This window comes from Dufourea novaeangliae, unplaced genomic scaffold (genome assembly GCF_001272555.1).
Source record: "Dufourea novaeangliae isolate 0120121106 unplaced genomic scaffold, ASM127255v1 scaffold60, whole genome shotgun sequence".
Lineage (NCBI taxonomy): Eukaryota > Metazoa > Arthropoda > Insecta > Hymenoptera > Halictidae > Dufourea > Dufourea novaeangliae.
In genome coordinates, this window is record NW_015373935.1 from 670,318 (window position 1) to 693,764 (window position 23,447).

General features: G+C 36.5%; 5 protein-coding genes across 5 annotated transcripts; 2 read left to right on the forward strand and 3 right to left on the reverse strand.

The window, feature by feature from the left end:
- Nucleotides 1-1,668: 1,668 nt before the first annotated feature.
- LOC107185277 lies at nucleotides 1,669-9,288 on the reverse strand. The gene is made up of 15 exons (XM_015572936.1): nucleotides 9,238-9,288; nucleotides 8,811-8,881; nucleotides 8,595-8,733; nucleotides 8,281-8,458; nucleotides 7,963-8,076; nucleotides 7,566-7,838; nucleotides 4,898-7,498; nucleotides 4,684-4,801; nucleotides 4,392-4,596; nucleotides 4,136-4,319; nucleotides 3,873-4,031; nucleotides 3,650-3,802; nucleotides 3,353-3,445; nucleotides 3,069-3,268; nucleotides 1,669-1,761 (listed from the first exon to the last, which is right to left on the reverse strand). The coding sequence occupies exons 1-15, from the start codon at nucleotides 9,280-9,282 to the stop codon at nucleotides 1,669-1,671; spliced, it is 4,626 nt and encodes a 1,541-aa protein (XP_015428422.1). The 5' UTR covers nucleotides 9,283-9,288.
- A 581-nt stretch (nucleotides 9,289-9,869) lies between these two features.
- Nucleotides 9,870-12,627, forward strand: LOC107185307 (thioredoxin domain-containing protein 5). Its single transcript, XM_015572967.1, has 6 exons — nucleotides 9,870-9,922; nucleotides 10,129-10,325; nucleotides 10,779-10,925; nucleotides 11,022-11,130; nucleotides 11,253-11,543; nucleotides 11,849-12,627. Exons 2-6 carry the CDS (start codon nucleotides 10,147-10,149, stop codon nucleotides 12,308-12,310), a joined length of 1,188 nt encoding a protein of 395 aa, XP_015428453.1. The 5' UTR covers nucleotides 9,870-9,922; nucleotides 10,129-10,146; the 3' UTR covers nucleotides 12,311-12,627.
- A 229-nt stretch (nucleotides 12,628-12,856) lies between these two features.
- Nucleotides 12,857-15,695, reverse strand: LOC107185279 (tektin-4). The gene is made up of 6 exons (XM_015572937.1): nucleotides 15,430-15,695; nucleotides 14,841-15,150; nucleotides 14,543-14,757; nucleotides 13,661-13,883; nucleotides 13,256-13,410; nucleotides 12,857-13,116 (listed from the first exon to the last, which is right to left on the reverse strand). The coding sequence occupies exons 1-6, from the start codon at nucleotides 15,693-15,695 to the stop codon at nucleotides 12,903-12,905; spliced, it is 1,383 nt and encodes a 460-aa protein (XP_015428423.1). The 3' UTR covers nucleotides 12,857-12,902.
- Nucleotides 15,696-16,924: 1,229 nt separating this feature from the next.
- LOC107185295 (aldehyde dehydrogenase X, mitochondrial) lies at nucleotides 16,925-20,064 on the forward strand. Its single transcript, XM_015572956.1, has 11 exons — nucleotides 16,925-16,945; nucleotides 17,474-17,589; nucleotides 17,739-17,843; nucleotides 17,931-18,032; nucleotides 18,123-18,288; nucleotides 18,447-18,751; nucleotides 18,819-18,921; nucleotides 19,113-19,411; nucleotides 19,494-19,702; nucleotides 19,784-19,858; nucleotides 19,932-20,064. Exons 2-11 carry the CDS (start codon nucleotides 17,557-17,559, stop codon nucleotides 19,999-20,001), a joined length of 1,467 nt encoding a protein of 488 aa, XP_015428442.1. The 5' UTR covers nucleotides 16,925-16,945; nucleotides 17,474-17,556; the 3' UTR covers nucleotides 20,002-20,064.
- Nucleotides 20,065-20,183: 119 nt separating this feature from the next.
- Nucleotides 20,184-21,240, reverse strand: LOC107185333 (NADH dehydrogenase [ubiquinone] 1 beta subcomplex subunit 2, mitochondrial-like). The gene is made up of 3 exons (XM_015572995.1): nucleotides 21,068-21,240; nucleotides 20,706-20,829; nucleotides 20,184-20,428 (listed from the first exon to the last, which is right to left on the reverse strand). Exons 1-3 carry the CDS (start codon nucleotides 21,160-21,162, stop codon nucleotides 20,363-20,365), a joined length of 285 nt encoding a protein of 94 aa, XP_015428481.1. The 5' UTR covers nucleotides 21,163-21,240; the 3' UTR covers nucleotides 20,184-20,362.
- Nucleotides 21,241-23,447: the final 2,207 nt, after the last annotated feature.

The following is a 23,447-nucleotide window of genomic DNA, read 5'->3' on the forward strand; positions in this document are numbered from 1 at the left end:
TCCCTAGGCGATCGTTTAAAGCGTACAGACACTAGTGGTGGCATTTTAGTACATCAGACAGCGCCGTGGCCGTGTGATCGCGCGCGGATCAAGACCGAAGAAGAGAGAACCCGAGGAGGTGTGTGGGGAATGGAGGGAACGAAAGAGAGACGCGGAGAAAGATTTTTCGGACCGCTGTTGGGCGCAAAAAAAAAAAAAAAGCGAGCGGTCTCGAGTCGAGGACGAAAGAAATTCGAACGATTTTCTTTGGATCGAACTCTATCCTGGAAGTGGAACGTGTCGGGGGTGTGGGTGGGATCGATCGATAGCATTGGATCGATCGGGATCACGATCCGGGGCTGCTGGAATTTTGAAATTCTCGGTCGTCTCGATCGTTTCTTCGATCGACTTCCGGCTCGACCGTTCTCCCCTCTCATCCTCTCCGCCCTTCCCGTCCCGTTGCCTTCTATTTTTCTCCTGTTCGTCTCTCTCTCTCTCTTTCTGACGCGTTTCCCGACATTTCCTCTCTTCCTCAGTTTCTCCTTTCCTCGTTCCGGAATACGCGTTTGTTTTGTCCGTTCCTATTTTTCCCCTCGCCCACTTTTAATTTCCGGACGGAGGCCCGTTTTTCGCGCCCGGGGACACGCGAATGGTCCTCCATATGTGAAATTTCTTTCGTTCCCTCGTGTGAATCGCGGTACGCTTTAAACATGACGGCGGATGGTAGGTACCCCGTCCGACATTACCAAATCCGTACTCTATCGCGCGGTATGCTGTTCGTTGTAAATGTACCAAAGACAATGTCGATTAACTGACAAATAAGTAGTTTATTTAAATGCAAGAGAGAATGTGTGTATGCAAGCGTGTGTGTAAGTGAGTGAGAGGGCCAGAGAGAAAGGGAGAGAAGCGTGAAGCGAAATCGATGAGCCGCGAGAGAAGTTAGAGATTAAGAGTGAATAGAGGAGGCGCCGCTCCCTTGTAAAAGGAAGCGAAGATTAAATGCGGGACATATATATAAATATATATATATATATGTATATATATATATAAATAATATACGAAAAAAAGTTATCTATCCAAAGGAAGCTGCTAAAGTGTCATTTAGCTAGACGAGATTGATCACTGGATCCGCAATGTTGCATCGAAACATTGTTATTATTTTTGTAAAGAAACCATGTACATGTATTAACTTAGCGTGCTCTGCGTATGGAAGCTTACGATATGTTGATTATTATTATTATTGCTATTATTATTATTATTATTATCTATTATTATTATTATCTATTATTATTATGAATATTATTATTATTACTTACACGTTATTACTTTTATAACTTCATTCGCCGTTTTCCGACCTTCTCTCTTTCTCCGGTAGCGATACTTGAAACGACGACGGGTTGTAACATATTCTTTCGAAAGCAGTGAAATACTCGTGTAGAATCGGTATTATTGGTTTTTGGAAAAAAAAAAAAATACACAAGTCGAGGTGATACGTTCCCTGTGGATGACGCAATTCGATATTCCTTGACTTGATCTGTGGACGATAGCAAATTGCGTTGCGAGTCGTTTTATGTCTTCGTTTAATAAAGAATTGAAAGTAGAATACAACGACAAATTTTTGTTGTCTCCGATGCGATTGACAAGATGCATCTAAGAAACGAAAGAACGCACCAGTTTTAAGGGTTGATGTCACTCCTTTGGAATGAGTCTTTTGTATATGTAGTCCAACAATGCTCCACAGTCCCACAAAATTAGAATTTTCGGGCTGAGATTCTGTCCTCGCTACAATTCAATATTTGACAATTGGATACGTCAGATTAATAAACAAGCTGAAGTCAGACTAGAAACTACTATTGAAAAGCTTTAAAATGAAAAAGAGACTGTCGTTTAATTTTTACGTTTTCCATATTCTTAAACATTTACATTTGAGAAAAAGTATCATCCTTCGCTGATTTGTTGGTGTAATTCACGGTTAATTATGTCGTATTGATAAAACACCCTAAATTGCGATTGCAGCGTTGAAGTTGTCAGACTTCCTGCTGTGGGTCAGGCAAACGTCCGCGCCATCCCGGCGGAAATCGCTGAGCTATGTAAGTCCATGCACCTGCTAATTACTATTTAATGTTCATTACTCCGATAATGAATACTATCCTGAGTCCGGGTCAATGGTCTTGTTCATGCGATAGACCGGATTCTCATGAATATTCAGTCACCTGCCCGACCAATGTCTCATTTCACCGCCGTAGATTTTCTCCGTTCGAAAAATGTAATTAGAATTATGTTTTACATATGAAATGCACAAAAAAAGTTTTTGCACGGATCTACAGGTCAATGGTATCGGAACTATACAACAAATTTTTATTTCAATAAAACGGGCGTGCAAAACGACTCGACCATTTCACGTATTTCTCTCAAGATTGGAACACCTTAAGTTTATTCGTAAATGAAACGAAAAGTTTTTCCTAAAGGAATCGATGGAAAATAGAAAGGATTCACATGAACATAATAGCAGCGAGTTAGAAAACCAATTTTTCTTTTATTGTATAACAAAACGATGTTCGTAAATGTCCTGACTCTCCGTCCACAGACATAAAAAGTAAAAATATTTGAGGCTTAAAACGCAAAACAAATTCATTCGTAATACAGGAAATGCTTCGAAGTGTGTTCTTTGGTTTATAAATTCACCAAAGTTAGTCCTTTTTATGCCTGAAGCTCTCCGTAATATAATACATGCACATGAATATCTACATAAAAAATTAATTGCGTACTAAGTGTATCATACACTTCAACGAATAAAGAAAGGAAAAGAAACTGCAAAGCAATAGTTGTCAGTATATTGTTAGCATGAAAAACATACGTTCCCAGTTCGAAATCACTGAAAGACTGACAATTCTTGCTCCTATTGTGAATCAATTAAGGAACATTTTATGAATGAATGGTAAAGAAATTAAATGTTAATGGAACGCCAACGTAAACGTATCAACTTTTAAATAATACATATAAATTATTTTCTAAATAAATATCACAAACTTCATGTTATTCGCAACCAAAGACTTGTACTGTACGTTTTACGTTGTTGACGTTTTTACGAATAGTTTGTTCGTTCTTAAGTAGCCTTTCCAGAAATCTGGGGGACGCTGATTAAGTAGTCCATTGATTTGTTCTGTAGTTCGATCATGAAGGGGTGCAGTGGGGGTCCATTTTATTACGTTTTGCACCACATCGTCGAATTTGTGCCTCGACAAGCTCAATAGCGCTGAGATGATACCTTCTTGTTGCTCCTCTGACACTAATCGAAAGTGCAAATTTTAGATTACCATTATTTTAATATTGTGTGTGGAACATGGATAAAATAAATTATAAGAAAACATACCTTCACCGGAATTAATCAAATCACATAATTGTTCCACAATTTCACCGACTGAATTATTCTTATCCCCAACGGGGAACACACGCATAAGATTGCCTGGAATCATATAAGAATGATAAAGAACGTTATAACTTAACTGATGAATATGTTATAATATCAATACCAAATCAGCTAAGGAGTAGTAAAATATAGAGTATTGAAGTTGTTATAAGTGACAATAATAAAACAATAAAAAGTTCTGTTTAAGCTAGTATAGACATATCTTGGAGGAACCTCTGAGAGTAGTTGAAAAGTAGTTACCGAGTAAACAAAACGATCTATACGCGCTGGGAAGTTTGTTGTTAATGATCATTGGTAACAATGCGCCCCGAATGATATTTTTATACGTCCATGCTGTGCCTTCCCTCTTTGCTAAAAGTATAATGGCCGCTTCTATTTCAGCGTCAGATTTCTCTACAATACAGATTGATTAAGATCAATGGAACTACGTATATGAAAATTATGTATTTCAATGTTTATTTACCTTGAAGGGCTGATAAAAGTTTGTTCAACATGTCCTTGGATATAGTTCCTGTTGGGTATTTATAGAACAATGACACCAAATTTTTTAAAGCCTTAAGCTTAGGATAGTCGACGGCTTGTTGGGTCATGATGAGGTGAGCCATACATTCCGGTAAAAGTTCTGTGAATGGTATATAATAATGTTAAAATGTTTCATCGATGTTAACGTCATTAATAGACTGCGAATGTTTATGCAAACACAGATTTTTATGCATCGCAACCTACCTTTATTGGTTTCATTATTTGGAAATGTCTCTGGCCAACAAGTGAATACTGTATACAAAACAAGTATTGCATTAACTCCCAAACAATAAAGAGCATCGCAACAAAATATCCTTACTTTTCCTCTATCTTTCTTAATTCGTGCTAGAATCGTGTACATCCTAGCAAGTGATTCCACAACCGATCTCTGGACACATAAAAAAATATTAATCAAGTTACTAAATTTTATACGACAGACTAAAATGATTAATATGCGAACCTCTATCTGCTGATTAAGTCTAAAAAGTTTATACTCAATGCCAGTTTGAACCAACTGAAAAATCATTGGATTTGACTTTTCTAAGTCAATCAACAATGCTGCAATCCTTTGTTGTGTTTGCGTCATTAAAGGTGCAGGTGGTGTGTGACTATTATCCAAACTTTTGTTGCTTTGTTCTTCTGAACTGAAAAAGTCTACGATGCCTCTGAAATTAGAAACACCGATTAAAGTCTATTTTTATCAGAATAAATAATCACCAATAAAAATATTCTGATTACTTTTTGGTACTCACTTCGCTATAACACAGGGAGTACACGTAGTTTTTAATTTGTCAATCACGTCCCAATGTACAGCACAAACCTTCCAGTCGCAATCCACGAGTCTTTGTAACTGCTTGTTTACAAACTTATCTGAAATGGGTACAAATATTTATGCTGTCATACTTCTATTATAGTCATATTTCTTTCTGTTCAATAAGTAGTTAAATCTAGAGGTAGTAACCTTACCTGTTATCAGACTAATACGTAAAAGATTCATCGACTGATTATTACAGTTGGTAGTTGAAGATTTATTTGTTGAAGCAAATTGTCTTATTCTTGCAAGCAGGGACTGTGACTCTAACTTCGATCCTGCATTAGAATTAAGTTTCGTCGCGTAAACTTTTGTTATTTTATTTGTATCATTATCTTGAACATTCATTAAATGTATATCCTCTGAGCTCACTAATGAACCGTTGACGTCACACGACTGATTTCGTACAACTTCTTGAACGTTTCTCTTACATACATAGACGTCATTTTCAGTAGTACTTCCATTTCTAGAGGAATTATCATTATCCTGATAAGGTAGTGGGTTTAAATTATTACTCAATACAGCATTCAATGTCGACAACTTGCTAGATTGATCAGTTCCATTTTTGCTCGATTCATCATCAAATTTATTTGTATTATTGTCAGCTTCAAGAATTGCATTCTTTGAATGCGGTGAATTATTTTGATACTCCTGTTTAATCTGTTTATATTCATTAGTTGCTTCAGTCTTTAATTCATCAAATTCCATTAAGCCTTCAAACGAATCATCAAGACTAGACATTGTAAGGTTTGTAGAATCTCTAGAACTGTTCATATCTACCATCGATAAATTTTTGTTTTCTAAATCATTGTCAGGTGAATGGCTGAAAGGTTTAATATCAATAGTAGACATTTCATTAATATTATTATTCTCTGGGACGTTTGTTGTATTAGAATGCATTGAGTTGGATGAATTCGGTTTGAGTTCATTTGTCCTGTTGCTACATTTATTTTCTGACCCTACATTACTATCGCCTTTCACCATTGTCTGAGTAACAACGGACTCGTCTATATCGATACTATATCTGTCGGGTATTTCTGTCGATTGTATTGTTATGGTCGTATTTGCTTCGGCACTATCAATAATACTGTCTCGCGGTTTCACTTTTCTCTTTGTTAAATCTTTTACCGTGTACGTCTTAACCGGTGGATAATTATTTTGTTCTACTGTTACACTCTTGGGTACATGAGCTATTCGAGGTTTCTTTTTGGGTACGTAATCATCGTCCTTAATGTCCTCGACTTCCTTCTCGAAATGCTTTTCACCCTGCAAGCTATAAGAAACGTGACTCTCACAGTTTTCTATTTCCTGGAGATCTGAACTACTTTGCCGGATATTTCCAACCTTACAGTTCTTTTTTAAATTTCTTATCTTCTTTAATAACCCTTGACGACTACACTTCTTCACGTCTTGAAGTTCACTGATCTTTCTCTTTCTAGTAGGATTTGTATTATTAGAGGTAGTTGTTTTAGTCTGAGGAACTGAACCATTGAGGTCTATCTCTTCAATCTGTTCATTTGGCTTTAATACTTTTGAATCAACTACTTCTTCTGTCAGCCTACTCGTCTTAATTAACTTTATAGGAGATTTCTCTTTGGATTGAGATCTCAATATCCTGAAGCTTCCAGTGAAAGCCTGTGTATTTTCCATGGAACTCTTTTCATCTCTCGCATGCTTACAATCTGTTGAAACAATACACGAATCTAGGTCTCCTTCGAGTTGTATTAATTTATTAGATTCCACTGAGTCTGACAATATTCCTGAGTCGGTTTCACCTCCCAATGATTTTCTAGACTCAACGGAGTTTCTTACTCTGTCTACAGTCTCGAGTTCATCTGTGTCTGTAGACTGAGCAGAACACGTTGATGTCTTCGAGCGATTGTTACATTCTAAATTAGTCGTCTCTACACGCGATATATCTTTAGACTGTACGCTAATATCTGATTTAACAAGAGTAGCACTTGTAAACAGATCGTTACAAGAATTGGAATCCGAATCGCTAATCGATGCTTCTAAATCCCCTAACTTATTTGTAGAAACGTTAGTCTTACTGAGAAGCATAGAATGCCTGTACTTCCGTTTCTTAGGCCTTTGTCTAACAGGACTTTGCTCCGGTTTTGTCACTATCGTCTCTACTTCCCATGTGCAAGCAGGCGCGTTCTGCAATCTTTTTACGGATTTCAACTGGGACAATTTATGCTTATTCGAACTCTTATCTCTACGCTTATTTATATTGAGTTGCTTCTTTTCCTTGCTGTCACCAAAATCAGTCACTCGTTTAAAGAGTTCCATAAAATTGAATTGCATTGAACTGTTAATGTCGTGCATGCAGCACGGATTTTGATGTGTACGCTGCCAAAGATTGCTGTTCTGTTCCGAATTCTTTTTGTTAAATTTCTTCTTTACCTTCATCTCTAATGTATCGATCCGTTTTTGCAATGAAGAAATAAGTAATAGAGAGGATGCAAGCGTTGACGCTTCGTCGCAGTGATTATTCTGACTAGTTGTACTCATATTTGCCAATGATAATGGATTAACCGGTGTTGAACCAATACAATAACTATTTTGATTCATTAAACTAGACGTCTGCGGAAAATTGTTACAATAATCTGTACGACTCAATGTCATTTGTTCATGTGATGCTAAAGGATTCGTAGGAATGAAATGAGGATCAACGGTCCGATTCTGTAAATGTGACGGCTGTGTTTCCGGTAACACTGTTACATTTTCTGTTTTACATCGTTCATTGTTCATACCTGAAATCACATAACGTTAAAAGACTGCACTTTATTAGATGTACTGAAAGTCTAAACGATTACTCACCAGGTGATATTAGTGGAGGTAAAGTTACTTTCTTAAGAGGGGATGAAATTTTCTCTATCAACTTTGGACATGATTCTGTCATGATTTCGCAAATTTTTTCTAGAGGGGTAGGCTCCAAAAGAACCTCACATTTGGCACAAAATATAGGATACATGTTGTCCTTCACATTATAAAATTCGTCGGTCATTACACATTTATCTGAAACTTTTTGTTTCTGCACTATTTCATCCATAGTAAGTGTTGTAATGCTTCCAACGTCTTTCATTTTCACTTCTATAAAAAAAATAAACCAACATTTAGCACTAAGAATCACATCTAGGGTACTAGTTTGATTCCTATAACTTACTATTATTACATATGTTACTGCTGACACTGGTAGTATTATTACTATTATTACTGTTTTTTGTAGGAGTCTTGTTCTCCACCTTCTTCTTCTCTTCCATCTTTTTTGTCTTCAGGTCATAAGACTTTTTTACATTTTTTAATTCCTGTTCTAGTTCTTTAACCCTTACTGGAAACAAAAATAGTGCATTTATCATAGCAATAAAGGTACTTATTAGAAGTATTTTATCTTGGATTATAGGAATGTAAATCATGCATATGAACAAAAATAAATCATTAAATATGCAAAATAACAGGAGTTACCCATATTCTAATTCTAAACAAGTATTGAAATAAATGTGTACATAACAATTTAATACATTGTATTACTTACCTTCGAGAGAAGATTTTTTTAAATCATACTGCATAACTTTATCATTGTGTTGGCTTTCTACATCCTTTATTTTACATATCAGTTGTTGGATATGTTGCTGATCTGCAGCTGCTTTTACTTGACGATCATTCACTTGTGTTGTTAGTGACTCTATATTTTTTTTATATTCCGTATTTTGCTAAAAAAAACCATGTAATTCATGGATGTATATATCATACTATACAAACATAGATTTCTGTTCTCTTACAATTTTTCTTCTGTTCCTATATTTTTTTAGTAATACTGACATAATAACAATGATAGTTTTTACTTACAAGTTCTAATTTAATAACCTTAGCTAACATAGAATTATAATTACAGGCCACTTTCTTTGCTTGTTTATTTGTTGCATCTAAATCTGTCTTCAAATGCTCACATTCTTTTAATTTGTCATTATATTGTTGAATCACTTCACTAGAAAAATATAACTCATTAAACTTTCTTATTTACTAACCATAAACAAAATGAACATATTCTTCTAGAGAACTTACTGAGTGTCACAGATTCTTTTCTTCAAGAGCAAATAGGACTGTGTTACATTCACCAAATTGGAATGATCATTCTGCAATAAACAATTAACATATAAATTCAGGGGTCTTGTTAGTAAAGATTTTTAAATTAAAGGGTATTAGATGACACATGAATCATTTGCGTAAATACAGAAAGTAGGTCTTCATGGACACATTTATAAACGATATAAAATAAATTTAACACTATAGTGAATAAATAACATCAGAAGACATTCATATAAACATTAATAAATAATCTAATGAGAAAAAATAGCATTTGCAGTCATATAATCATATTTCTGTTATAATCCATCGATGAGCTTATAGTAGTTACTGTAACCTCAAAGTAATCTAGATGATCGGTATTGACAAATTCGATTCGAAGAAGCCTTAAGAACAAAATACTTACTTGACTGGTTTCGTTTGCTGTCAATTCGGGAAGATTAAAATCCATGTTCACTAGAATGACAAGAAGTATTGTGTATTTTAAAATTATATATATTTTTGAACGTCGATTAAAGAACACGTTTGCCCGGCGCTTGTTTAATGTTTACAGTTCCGGTTGGGGACAGTTGGGCATATAAGGTTTAGTCAGGTTTACCCAAATTGAAAATTGGTAAGCTCCAACCATACACGGTCTCTGGCGCCTCCTCCGGGGGTTCTATGACCCCCCGCTCCAACCACACGGGGTCTCTGGCGTCTCCACCGGGGGTTCCATGGCCCCACTCTCCAACACACGGGATCCCTAACGCCCCCACTGGGGGTTCTATGACCCCACGTTCTCACCACAGGGGGTCTCTGACGCCTCTACGGGGGTTCCATGACCCCACGCTCCAACCATACGGGATCCCTGGCGCCCCCACTGGGGAGTTCAATTTAGATTCCTACTATTATATCAGAATTGGCCGATTGGTGCAGCACTTGCGTCGGAACAACGAATTCCCGTGCGTAATCTCTCTTCTTCTCTGGCTGTAGGAATTTCATGATATAATGTTGCTAGAAGTGTTGGGAGTCATATGGGGGCGGAATCGGCGGTTTCGATCCATTTGTGTGGGAGGCGAGTCCGAAGTGCAAGGAATAGTTCAATTAGAATCGTATAGTAGAGAATAATTTATTATTTTAGTTGATACGTAGCAAAATTTAGAACTTCTATGTGTTCATGTCGACAGCATTTAAATTCTCCATAACTGTGTTTCCAAGATTGAAGTGATGACCGTGATACTTTGAAATTTTTTAAATTCGACTCTTATCTCTTGTAGCAATACAAAGCTTGTTTCGAATACTTAATTACTTTACAAAGTGTTCAGAATTTATCATCATGACGGGACGTTCATCGAGCTTTATCACGTTAAAGAAACATATCTTCCTGTTTCTATTTATGCTGAGTCAAGTCTCAAGTCAACAGGAAGATGCTGTACACACTGTGCAGTACAACAAGGACAATTTTGCAACGGAAATTAAGAAGAAAAATCATTTTGTTATGTTCTACGCGCCTTGGTACATTTACTCTGTTTTTATTTATAATAAATAAGAGAATTTGTTATTGGAGTAGAAATAATTTTTAAGTGTTTAAATGTTGTACACAAATTGCGGATGTTTATAACAATTCACATGTTTAGAAGCAGTGTTTCAAAAATGGAAATCACTGAAAAATTTTATTTCTTTATTAAAGATTTTATTAAACTTAACAATTCATTTTTGGTGCAAATAAAGTATTATAATTAGATTGTTGATGTTACCCATTCAAACTAATATAGATTAAATATAAAAAATGAGATATATAGAAAGTGGTCCTATTGTGTTAAATCTCAAGTTATATCTTTAATGAATATTGTTTAAGTCATTATTTTATTGTATTCAATATATTCAAATGCATTATAAATGTATAAAATCTGTATGTACACATATCTTCATATTTGGTACTTACGTAATGAGAATTGTTTATTTTAGGTGTGGACATTGTCAGAGGCTTGAGCCAACTTGGGAGCAATTAGCAGAAATATCAAACAAAGAAGATAACAGTATAAAAATTGGTAAAGTTGATTGTACTACAGATAGCAGCCTGTGTACTGAACATGATGTCACTGGTTATCCTACGTATGTATAATGTCAGCTTGTTATATTTTATTGCTGGGATAAAATAAAATATACAATTATACAGTTATAAAAACCATAGTATTAATTATTTTGTAGGCTAAAATTTTTTAAAGCTGGAGAAAGCAAAGGCACTAAGTTCAGAGGCACGCGAGACTTGCCTTCTCTACTTTCATTTTTAAATGATCAGCTAGGTACCACTCTTGGGGTAACTATCATATATTTTCACTGTATTATAACTGGACTATGGGTACTTATGGATACATAAACATCTGTAGTCTAATTATGTTATACATGATTCAATTATTAATTTCAAATGTTCCAATTTAGAGTGCAGACACTGTACCGTCTCCTCCTGAAGCAGTAAATGGTCTGCTGGAATTAACAGAGAATACTTTTGGCAAGCATGTGTCCACTGGCTATCATTTTGTAAAATTTTATGCACCTTGGTGTGGTCATTGTCAAAAATTAGCTCCAACATGGGAGGAATTAGCTAACAGTTTACGTAACAATAATTATGCTAGTATATCTAAAGTAGATTGCACACAACACCGTAGTGTTTGTGGGCAATTTGATATAAAGGGATATCCGACGTTACTCTGGATTGAAGATGGTAAAAAGGTGAAGCTTATGCATATATTGTTTTTTACTTTTGTAACTGTGACTGTACACTTTCTCTATAATCCCGCTTCGACACTCTGTATGAAATCACGGTGGTATCCTCAGTATTTCTGAACATACAATCAAAGATGGTTTCCTTTTATCAGCCATGCTTGCACGCGATTGAACGCGTCGACATTTCATTCATCGATCAATACATCTGTCTCTAAACATGCTTACAGTACAGAGGACCGTATATATGTATAGACACAGCATAATGTACTTCTTTTAAGGACAACTTGAACAATCTTTTAACGAACTTTCAGGTGGATAAATATTCAGGACAGCGTACTCATGAAGAATTGAAGGCCTATGTGTCAAAAATGCTTGCGAAGAGTAACGATCAGATGGACGTTAAGACTGATAGTTCCGACAGTACAACTCACGCTGTGCTGAGTTTAACCGGCGACAGCTTTAAGCACGGTATCGAAAAAGGAATCTCATTTGTTAAGTTCTTTGCACCGTGGTGCGGTCATTGCAAACGTTTAGCACCTATCTGGGAGGAACTCGGAAAGAAGTTCTTCGGCAATGAGAGCGTGAATATAGTAAAAGTAGATTGCACACTCGACGCGAGCAAAGATTTGTGCAATGAACAAGAAGTAGATGGTTTTCCTACTTTGTACTTATATCGCGATGGACATAAAGTGTCTGAATACAATGGTGCTCGCAACCTAGACGATCTCTACGACTTTGTGTCGAATTATCTCCAACCACACGACGAACTATAATTGTATATTCTTCTTATACTGAATTTAATTCCGCGACGACAGCGATAAGTTAAGCTGCCTCTTAAACATAAACGTGTAGTACCTAATTTAATCATTATACGAATGTACGAGACAACATACGAAACAAACCCCGTGGTATCCAGGTCGTATATTTTTCATTTTTGTATAAAATATCGAAACAAAATGTTACAAAACTATTATACACAAGTATTAAGAACTACAAAGATATTTTTCCGTGGACAAGTCGTATACTTCCAAAATACATTTACAGAACCAATAATTTTATAATTTCTTAATCCCTATTCAATTCCTTGTATTTTTTATATATATATACTTATTGAGATATCTGAATTTTTGTTTCTTATATACCGTGTTTCTGCTATTTAACTGCGATTATTTACAAAATTTACATGCTGCCAAGGTAATCAAGCAACTTAAATCCGCACAAATTGGTTTATCATGTTATTTTACAAGTTTCGAAGGACCGAAGTCGATCCTTTAATTTTTCAATGTGCACGTTACTTTTGTTACCTGTTATTATATTTAGCCAACTTCTTCGCTAAAGCGTTGCAACGTAAATATTCGATTAATACTAAAAACCAGACAGAGTCGCGGCCGAAGGATAAAAAGAGCGTAACAATTGACCCCGCTGCTTGTCTATAAACAATGTTTTTCTTTTCACGACAATTTCACGTTCAAGGTCGCTTCTAGCCTTCACCAGACCAGCCTGCGTCTCCTCGGCTCGCTTCAATTCCGCCAACATGGCGGAGGTGCGTTCGTTGAGCATTTTCACTTCTTCCACGAGGCTGTTTAAAAACATGTAAAAATCATGATAACTGCATCTTCAATCATTCTTCAATCAGACCATAATACATATATTCTGTCTCGTTTTCATTACCCTGCGCTTATGGTGATTAGATAATGGCCGACTGATATAATACTTACGCAAATTGGGGTATATCCCGACAGCTTTCAACGTTACATCGTTTCAATCTCTCTGCTAATCGTGTTTGCGCTACTTTCATTGCACAATCGAGACCCCTCGCGGAATGACGAAGCTCCTCGATCGCTTTTTCGGTATTCGCCAATTCATGCAGACACTAAACAGATTCGAAGTTTTTTTTTTTTCTAACATTCGGGCACCTTTGAAAATATACAACAGAAACACACCCGAGGAAATAGCTGACAGTTATAGTGGGTAATATTATTTCCTTGGTAATTTGAATATTACGATTCTGTTGTATATTTTTATCTTTTTCACATGTGTAATGTGTAAAGATTGGGTTCTCTTGTAATCGTAATACAGATAATACTAATATGTACAAAGTATATCGTGACGATAAGACTCACGCGTAATAATTCCTTTTCCAATTGTACACGGACTTCCTCCGTGAGCTTGATCTTTGTGCCAAGAGCGAGATCCACGCGGGTCGCTTGGTCACGGAGGTCCTTGATGGAATTCGTGTAAATTCCGTCCAAGGTTGATCTCAAGGTCACTGATTTCTGTCTGGCAATCTCGGCATCGGTTAAACTTTCACGCGTGTAATGCTCGTAACTCTCGGGAGTCGATTGTCTGTTGAACAACAGTTAAAAATGTCATTAGGCTGTTGCATAATAATCATAAGAATCGTTTCGTAAATCATTGAATATGCTAACAAGAAGCTTGCAACTCGTTGGCAAGTGTGCGTTAACTCAGATGGTGTTCACTTGAATTTAAAAACCGTTTTCAAGATAAGTTACAATCATCCACCATGTGCCGCAGGAAAACATCAGTTATTATGTAACGACCCGATAAAAAATTTTGGTAAAATGTTCCTCATTCAGGCAGATAACACGTTTTATTAAATTTCAGATGAGAGTGCAAGTGTTTATGCATACTTCCGTCTGGTAGGTCAATTTCCGAATCTGTGACGATTGGTTACAATCAAGAAATCCAATTTTAACCAAAACCATTTTCATTCTGGTAGTTAAGTAATCAAACACGTGACGAAATGACGTTTCTGTTTACTCCACGTGATGCGGCAATTATTCGCAAATGGTAGAAAATTTTGCAAGAAATGTTACGAATCGCTGGAATTATAATTACCAAAACAATAACACTTTGTGATAACCGCGAAGAAAAACCGTCCTCGGCGATCGAAATGGCACTTAACATTGTCAACTGATGAGTGAACTACGCTGGTATACGAATACTGAATTAAAGTTTGTTACATTCAACAGCTTGTTACACACTCTGCTGGAAATCTCGTGGCGCCAAGTTTCCACAATATAACAGGAGAATCATTTTTCAGCTGCATACAACGAGAATCGATGCGATAAGCATCGGTCTTATCGGACCAGTCGACCTCCATTCTTGCTTTGGCTGCCTTCAACTCGATCAGTTGCACCTCGATTTGTTCCCGTGTTCTGATAAGTAAGTCCCGTATCTCCGAGCAAAGGGCAACTTCCTACGACAATTAAGAAATATGTACTTATGTATCATCGAATGCGACGGAAACTTTGTCAACGGTTATTTTCACGCGACGTTCACCTTCGTCAACTCCTCTTCAACTTCGTCGCGGATTAGATCAGACTCCAAACGTTTAGATCGCAACTGTAAGAATTCACCGGCGATCGATTCCGGAACAGTTAGGACCGACAGGGAGAGTTTCACTCTTCTTCGTTGCGCCTCCAGTAATTCGATTTCCTTGGTGATCTCGAATATCACGTGTTCCAACTCGATCTTCCAACGGTGCACATCGGCCGCTCGTTTCTTCAGATGATCCGTCGTCTCCAATTGCGTCTTGTCCGCTTCTCGGTACGATCGATTGACGCATTCTTTCGCTTTGTGTATCGCGAGCCTGCGATATCATTGTTTTATTTCGTTACTTTTAACGCGGTAAAAGGGACGAAAGTCCGGATTTTTATCGAGGAACACGGTATTTGCTCCGATAGTGCTCGATCCTTAAACCTGGACGGGCAGTACGGAAATATGGTATACTTTTTGGGAACTTGGCGATGTCTTTGAGAACAATCGGATGAGTATCCTCCACGACTGAGAATAAAAACTTATCTGCAAGTGAAACATGTGGGGCGCTATCGGAGCAAATACCATTTGAAAATAAATGTTCGTCTTCTACTGTGCGTCACGAATCTTCTCGCTCGACTGCTGAAAAAACTTCAGATTGTGGGCCCTCCATTGTGGCGCGCCAAATTGGGTCACAGAATAGCGGTCGTGAACGGGTCTCACGCCTGTTAAACCATCCTTTGGCGTGAAAGTCACTCGGCCGGTGGCCCACGGACCAATAGGATCCATGGATCCTCCCGGTTGCGCCGGAAGTTCGTCTCCTGGTTGAGGAAGGTAGGGAGGTGGCCTGTGTTCTGGTTCGCCCTTGGTGCGTTCCATCATGGGACAGGGCTGACGAAAATTAGGTAAAAAGAGAATTATCCGGGGAACGTTTGTAGATAATTCCAACTGGCGTGATTAGGCATGGAATGAATTGAATCGTGGACGATTTAAATGTAAACTAAAATTTTGTTACTACACTTCTAATGCCTGAAGAATGTCAGAATGACGTTTCTAGCAGTTACTGGTAATACTTCTGTATTCGTTTACTCGTTAAAGAAGATATACAATTACGAAAGTTTAAACGATTGTGGATAATGATTTCAATGTTGCTCAATACAACTTCATTTCATATTTTAAGAAATATTAACTCTCTGATTCGTCCAAATGATTGTTGAAGTTTTTTACAACCACGGCAGTTTGTAGTATTCATTCTTTAAACTTTGCTTGTACAACTTTTTGTAACATAACAGTTGTGTGAATAATTATATTGAAATTAATGAATTCACCGCATCACCGGTTCCACTGTGCAGATGCTGCTCCAACGGTTCCCTTGTTGAGTCCATAACAAATACTTCTTTCGATTAAAGGGGATTAAATTCGATAGGACGCCAAGGACGTCTGTCTACGCAGATAATCTTCTGAGACAATTATCGACACAATTTTGTTTAACATGCAACTCGAAATCATATTTTAAATTCTTTCTCGGGCAGTACAAAATTTCTCGATTGAGACCACGAACGATTGCCACCAGCGGTGTTTCCTTGAGAAGCGACACCGGGATTCATCGATTTAATAAACCGCAGCAACTACGTAGAATGGGATTTTTTAAACCTGATATGCTACTTTTTTTTACTAATGATTTAAAGACACAACATTACAAACGTTTCGGGTTATATTTAACAACTTTCGTTATACGCTGAACCTTGTCCTTGCTCGCCTTCATGTTATTGGTTTTTGTTATCTTCTCTTCTTTTACCATCTATTGTCACCTTTACAGTTCTTGTTGTTTTATTTATTACTGTACATACAATTGAGACGCGTGTAATCATTATTATTGGGCTGTATGTACGTATGAGAGATATTTCATTAAAATATATTGAAGTTTGTATTTTCTTGTGATTTTTAATTTATAAATAATGTACATTTTTATTCAAAATAATATTGCCAATCGTATATAATTATAACTCCTATTAATCTTTCAATAACTTTCAACGTTTCTAAATTCGACGTAATGTTATCAAGTGAAAAAATTCTGTAATGTCGTTTTTGCCGCAAATCGGACTGTTTAAACGGACATGGACAAACAAGTACATATTCTCTCAATTAAAGTACATAAGCATTGTATGTATATATTTAAGAAATTGCGTCTGAACTTAGAGGTCGTGATTCTGAACGTGTATTAAAAGCATATGTATACGTGTACACGTGTATATATTTTCCTTTATGGGATTGTTTGTAATTTTCTACATTAAATGAATATATGGAGTTTAGTTTCAAAACTTTAAAAGCTTTTATCTTCAATAATTGTAGCAAATGTGACTATTCGACGTTCTTATTTCGCTGCTTCTCCCTCCACGTGCACTAATAATGATAGGATTATTTGTATGTTAAACTAAAGTCACTCGATATAACATTGCACGTGTACGCGTGTACTGAAAATGATTATTTACGACGTAAAATCTTCCAGTCAGTTCGGTTCGATTCTGCATCCTTTCTGTTCCGAAATATCCGATTAATCGGATTCGCACGACCCTATAGAAGATACGCATCCGTCGATCTAAAAATAACGAGTTATACAAACAAACATATTATTACATAGCTTTATCTGCTATCAGAAAACGACGGTGTATTTAATGCCGTGTTGCGAACGTATCCCGGATCATTTGTAAACCGGCCGGCAAACAGAGCGGACGCGAAGATGACACGCAAAGTTCATATCAAATATAATCAGGTACAAGATTACTGTTTTGTGAGATTAGATTTAAATGTTTTTTTTTCAAGTGTTTTTCGGGACAGATAATGAACATATTGTAGTAATACTCGTATAGATAACAACTATAGGTATCATGTGAGTTTTGTTAATGCCAAACTTGTTTATAGTTGTTCATCAACAACGAGTTTGTGGATGCTGTGAGTAGGAAAAAGTTTACCACTATAAATCCAGCTGATGGAACGGTTATTGCTGAGGTAGCAGAGGGTGACAAGGTTAAATCATACTTTTGGTTTTACTGTGATTCTGTGGTTTTCATTATATCAATCAGTTTCACTATGTATTCATTATGTGTTACATAGGCTGATGTGGACAAGGCAGTTACAGCTGCAAAGCAAGCATTCAGTCGAGGATCAAAATGGAGAAACATGAATGCATCTGGACGTGCAAAGTTAATGAACAAAGTATGTTTCTCTTTGTATAGTTTCAAAATGCTTACAAGAAGATCTGAGTATGGCTTATTTGTATAGTCTCTTACTATTATTTTGTAACAGCTTGCAGACCTTATGGAACGTGATGCAGAATACATTGCTACTCTAGAAACTATGGACACTGGTAAAACATTCACAAATACACTTCCTGAGGTGTATTACTCCGCAAGTGCGATACGTTACCATGCTGGATGGTGTGACAAAATCACTGGTGATACCATTCCAACAGGTACATTTACCCACTTTCAGATCAATTACTTATAACTTGGTTGATCGTTAAACACATTTTTAGAAAACCCTTTAGCTTGAGTTTTAATTCAGTTCAATGAAAAATATTACTTTTAATGGAACATCTCATACAATGTCTGAATGAAACTTATTGCTTAGATGGAAACTACATCACTTTTACACGGAAGGAACCAGTTGGTGTAGTAGGACAAATCATTCCTTGGAACTATCCCTTTGCTATGCTGGTGTGGAAATGGGCCCCAGCATTGGCAACTGGATGTACTATCATTCTGAAACCGGCTGAGCAAACGCCGTTGTCTGCGCTTTATGCCGCTGCACTTGTTAAGGAGGCTGGATTTCCTCCAGGTGTTGTAAATGTTATCACAGGATATGGACCAACTGCTGGTGCAGCTATTTCTGAACATCCGGACATTCGTAAAATTGCATTCACTGGATCCACAGATGTAACTAATTGTCGACTTCTCATTTAATTCTAAATTTAATTGAAATTACTAAAAGTGTTTTCTTTAGGTTGGTCACTTAATAATGCAAGCTGCCGGTGGGACCAACCTCAAGCGCGTTAGTCTCGAGTTGGGTGGCAAAAGTCCTCTGGTCGTTTTTGATGACTTTGATGGTATGTCAATGACACATTTTAATGTAATTTATTTGTTTTACTTTTTTTTTTAGGTGTACTAATTATCTGTTTTTACATTTTTACGAAAAAAAATATTGGAAAAATAATTTGAATTTACGCTATATTGCCACCTTATTAAAAAAGTAGTAAATTACTTATTAATGCAATGAATAATTAAAAATGATTTGTAGTCAAGGAAGCTGCAGAAATAGCTCACAATGCTGTCTTCGCTAACCATGGACAAAACTGTTGCGCTGGTTCGCGTACTTTTGTACATGTCAAGATCTACGACGAATTCGTCAATCACGCCAAGCAGTTGGCACTTCAAAGGAAAGTTGGCGATCCTTTCAATTCGGAAACACAACAGGGACCACAAATCGACGAAGAAATGTTCAATAAGGTCTTGGGATTGATTCAGTCTGGAAAAGAACAAGGCGCGGTCTTGGAAACTGGTGGGGAACGAATGGGCAAAGTTGGCTACTTTATTAAGGTAGAATCGCACATCCCAATTCTTGTTAGTTTAATGAACTTCTACATAAAATTTTAGAATTAAAGTTCAATATTGGTTACAGCCTACCGTTTTCTCTAACGTCACCGACAATATGAATATTGCCAAGGAGGAAATATTTGGACCTGTTCAGTCCATTCTGAAATTTGAAACCATGGACGAAGTTATTGAACGCGCGAACAATACTAAATACGGCCTTGCAGCTGGCGTGCTCACCAAAGATATCGATAAAGCATTGGTGTTTGCTCAAGCAGTGGAATCTGGCAGTGTTTGGTAAGGATAACGAGCATAAGTATTCTGTTCGTTAAGTATACGAATTGCAGAAAATTTGTAAATGATGTAAATATTTGACAGGGTGAATTGCTATGACGCCATTGCAAATCAAACTCCGTTTGGCGGATTCAAAGAGTCAGGCATTGGTCGCGAACTGTAAGTTTGAAATTGTTTGCTGAGTATAATTGCAAAAACAAGACATTGTAAATCTTTATTGATATGTTTCTAGGGGAGCTGAAGGAATAAAGGAATATCTCGAGCTCAAGACTGTGACTATCAAGGTGCCAACACGCAACTAAGAAAAACGTGCGTGAACATTTAAATATACTGTTTTGTTATGTTGGTTTTAAGTAAATATTCATTTTAATAATTTTGTTGTGTATATATATTCCTTAATCCTCAGTATTCTTTTGATTAAATCAATATCGAATACTATTATGAATTATCTAATAATGCGTTTTTGAATAATTGTAGCACTTTCCCAATAATTTACTAAAACAATTTATTTTGGGAAACAATATTTTACAAAGAAGTTAAGTATCACGTGCTGTATCCTTAGTGGATAGTCAGTTATACATTTTTGGGTGCAATGATGGCTTTATAAGGTACTTAAAGCCTGTGATACTGTATTTGTAAAGAAAGTCTACCTATATTGTTTATTTATTCTGGTGGAATTCCTAATTCCTCATCTGTCCAATGCTCGGGAATTGGAGCTGGTAGATGACCCTAGAAGTAGGAAAAAGTATATTAACAAAGTAACTACAAGTGTGTGTAGATACGCATAGAATTTTAATGTTTCAAACTAATTTATTTGTTATAATTTCTTTATCCGTTACAGTCAACTTTTCAATTTTCTACTATATTGAGTTTTTTAATGTAAGAATGTAAAGAAATAAAATTAAGATCCTAAATTTAGTTAGGCATCACAAGTGTATGTGTATGAATGTTTGACCTTAAGAAGCAATAGATCTTATACATCTAATAAATCACAAACGTAACTTGCCTCAACAAGAACCCTCCAATCATGCCACAGATTCCATAGTACCCACCACCATAATACTGCACCACAGATTTCTGATAGTATTTTATCCCTTGCAGGTGGATGTTTTACTTCACGGTACATCCATCTAACAAATTGTAAAAAGTCTTTATAATAGTATGATTGTATGTCCCAAGAAACGATCAGTGACAAAGTTGAATACTAAGTTAGATTTTATATTTCAACATAAAATTGAAGCAATAAACAAGCACTGATTAAATTCAAATTAGTACTCGAAGTTCGTGTTCGTGAAATATAAGTGAAAACGAAAATTTCTAAACATAACCTCTACTTGAGAAGATTATGTAATAGACACATGAACTTACTCTAGGCGGATCTGATTTGAATTAATCAAGGCACCTTTCACAGGTTTCCGATGGGAGACGGTTTTTAAAAGCTGTACGCCCCGTGAAATTAACATTTTTCCAATAGTAACAAGTCAACGAAACGACACAACCATCGCCATTCGCCAGACGACAAATGGTCAGACCAGACGACGCTCAGCTCAGGCCAATGGGAATCACCGGCGACCTCTGACTCTGACAACCGTCAGAAGAGTTCGATATATCGATACATAGAATATTACATTATTTAAATGTAAACGAACGTTTTTTATATGAACATATAGTTTCATTATTTACTAAAATGATCATTGTATTGTTTATATGAATTAGCACTTTTGCAAGAGAATTTACAAAGTCAAGCAAAGAAACCGTAACTAGTAGTACCCATAGACGTGTGTAATAATTTGCAGTAGTCCTCTGCCGGATTCAATCTGTTGTTATTACATGTAGATTACGGGACATTGAACAGTAGTGAAATGGCTTGTGTCAGTACACATTTGCAGATACTACTACAGCCCAAGTTTAAAAGACGTAGGCAGTAGTTAGTTTCTGTAGTAACCTGTTGAACCAGACAACTATAATTAGTATAAGATTGTACACTGTTTATGCAGTTATATTTAAGACAATTCGATGAAATGAAGCTTATATTACCTGATGTATGTTTATTGGAATATACATATATACATATAAATTATAATGATATAAAAGTTTGAAATACAATACGATGCGCTACGGTACAATACATCTATTCGATTCAATTGCTCCCTTGCGACTACATCATGCTATCCGCGTTCGACGCAGTGCGCTAATACGAAGGCCAACGAAATATAGCTGTAACACTTAAAAAAGTTTTACAGTTCCATTTACATCATTGTCTTGTGAAAATGTTCATACTTCCATTAGCATTCATATTCCAATCAATGAATTTACAGAATAAGGAAAAGGAATCTAAAGTAATTTTCAGTAGTTCCATACATCTTTATCTCGAATAATTTTCTAAAACATTCAAAGTACTAGACATTTTTACACTTTGAATCTCATATCGATTTCTAAAATAATCCTAGTTCGATGTAATATAGAACGTGGTTTTATGAGATAGATTCGAAGTTCGCAGCCATTAGCTCGATATTGTCTTCAGTTTACAGTACTTTACCGATGACAATACCGATTGCCCAGGCCTCACCACGAGGAGGTTGCTGCGAGTGGAGGCCCAAGGCAAGTAGATGGAATCACAAGTTCTACATCTACCCACCTTTCACAATAAACCTTATAAATTACTTAAATCTTAACTATATAATACTACCGATACTAAAATCCCTCGGCGGATGACTTCTTTCTTGAGCCTAAACCTATAAAAAACTAAGTTCCCTCGTCGGTTGTCTTCGTTCTTCAGCTTAGAACTAATATTATCTTAATATTCTAATTAATACGAATTAATGCTAGTAATACGAAATAACAAATTTAACGCAATGTAGTCGCTAATACTCAAACGAAAGAGATAGACGGAATGGAAAAAGTTCCATCGATCATTTCGTTTACGCACCTAATATACCAAGCCAAAAATTAATTCTACGATGAACCACGTTAAACTACAGTATGAACAAGTATCGCGATGAAAGTGTTGTCGCCAGAACCTGGTTTAAGAAAATAGGAAAGACGGGCGCAACCTCGCAAACCCGAATCCATCTCTCACTTTCCAGGCCCTTTGGGCTGGTCACCTACGTACCAGACCCGAGCACAGGTCATGACCAAGTATGGTAGTGCAAGCGAGATCCCCTGTAAAACAGAGTCCTTTTACGGAGCAGACTCCCGTCTACTCCGTAGGCGGGTACGTTGTACCCAGGCGCGCACGAGCCTTTACTCCAAATCCTACTTACCAGGCAAAGACTAAACACGTCCGATATCTGGCTTCTCAATAGAAACCAGAGGGATCGGCAAACAGTCTTAGTGCACAGGCCCACTGCCCGTACCATAATAGGTACAGACCCACTGCCCATACCCCAAGTCTGTGTAGAGAAATCAACGAGCAAAATGAATTAATAATAACTTGGTATGCACAATGGCTGATCACAATTTAAGTCTATTAATAGATAGACTAAAATTAATAATAAACGATGTGATGATGAATATGAATATAACAATGAATATCGAATTATGATTTAAGTTTAACTTACAGTAACTTAACGCAGTGGTAGACGCACGCTTTGAAGATGTAGACGTTGATCGATGTCTTCTTTCGATGGAATAACTGTTTGGAAAAATATTTTTCATTATACAATACACATAGAATACATAATATGCACAGTAAATAAATCACAGTAAATGAATCACAGTACATAAGAAAATAAATATCGAAGCCAAT

What these genes read in the sequence shown, in the direction of transcription:
- LOC107185277 (XM_015572936.1), bottom strand. Translation starts at nt 9,282, where the DNA reads ATGGATTTTAATCTTCCCGAATTGACAGCAAACGAAACCAGTCAA. An exon ending in CAAGACTCCTACAAAAAACA is followed by an intron (nt 7,839 to 7,962) that starts GTAATAATAGTA and finishes TTTTTTTTATAG; the next exon opens with AAGTGAAAATGAAAGACGTT. An exon ending in ACTCCCTGTGTTATAGCGAA is followed by an intron (nt 4,597 to 4,683) that starts GTGAGTACCAAA and finishes TTCTAATTTCAG; the next exon opens with AGGCATCGTAGACTTTTTCA.
- LOC107185307 (XM_015572967.1), top strand. Translation starts at nt 10,147, where the DNA reads ATGACGGGACGTTCATCGAGCTTTATCACGTTAAAGAAACATATCTTC. An exon ending in GATGTCACTGGTTATCCTAC is followed by an intron (nt 10,926 to 11,021) that starts GTATGTATAATG and finishes ATTATTTTGTAG; the next exon opens with GCTAAAATTTTTTAAAGCTG. An exon ending in GGATTGAAGATGGTAAAAAG is followed by an intron (nt 11,544 to 11,848) that starts GTGAAGCTTATG and finishes ACGAACTTTCAG; the next exon opens with GTGGATAAATATTCAGGACA.
- LOC107185279 (XM_015572937.1), bottom strand. Translation starts at nt 15,695, where the DNA reads ATGGAACGCACCAAGGGCGAACCAGAACACAGGCCACCTCCCTACCTT. An exon ending in GCCACGAGATTTCCAGCAGA is followed by an intron (nt 13,884 to 14,542) that starts GTGTGTAACAAG and finishes GTTGTTCAACAG; the next exon opens with ACAATCGACTCCCGAGAGTT. An exon ending in TGGAAAAGGAATTATTACGC is followed by an intron (nt 13,411 to 13,660) that starts GTGAGTCTTATC and finishes GAATCTGTTTAG; the next exon opens with TGTCTGCATGAATTGGCGAA.
- LOC107185295 (XM_015572956.1), top strand. Translation starts at nt 17,557, where the DNA reads ATGACACGCAAAGTTCATATCAAATATAATCAG. An exon ending in TTCATATCAAATATAATCAG is followed by an intron (nt 17,590 to 17,738) that starts GTACAAGATTAC and finishes ACTTGTTTATAG; the next exon opens with TTGTTCATCAACAACGAGTT. An exon ending in TGGTGATACCATTCCAACAG is followed by an intron (nt 18,289 to 18,446) that starts GTACATTTACCC and finishes CTTATTGCTTAG; the next exon opens with ATGGAAACTACATCACTTTT.
- LOC107185333 (XM_015572995.1), bottom strand. Translation starts at nt 21,162, where the DNA reads ATGTTAATTTCACGGGGCGTACAGCTTTTAAAAACCGTCTCCCATCGG. An exon ending in TCAAATCAGATCCGCCTAGA is followed by an intron (nt 20,830 to 21,067) that starts GTAAGTTCATGT and finishes ACAATTTGTTAG; the next exon opens with ATGGATGTACCGTGAAGTAA. An exon ending in ATTGGAGGGTTCTTGTTGAG is followed by an intron (nt 20,429 to 20,705) that starts GCAAGTTACGTT and finishes TCCTACTTCTAG; the next exon opens with GGTCATCTACCAGCTCCAAT.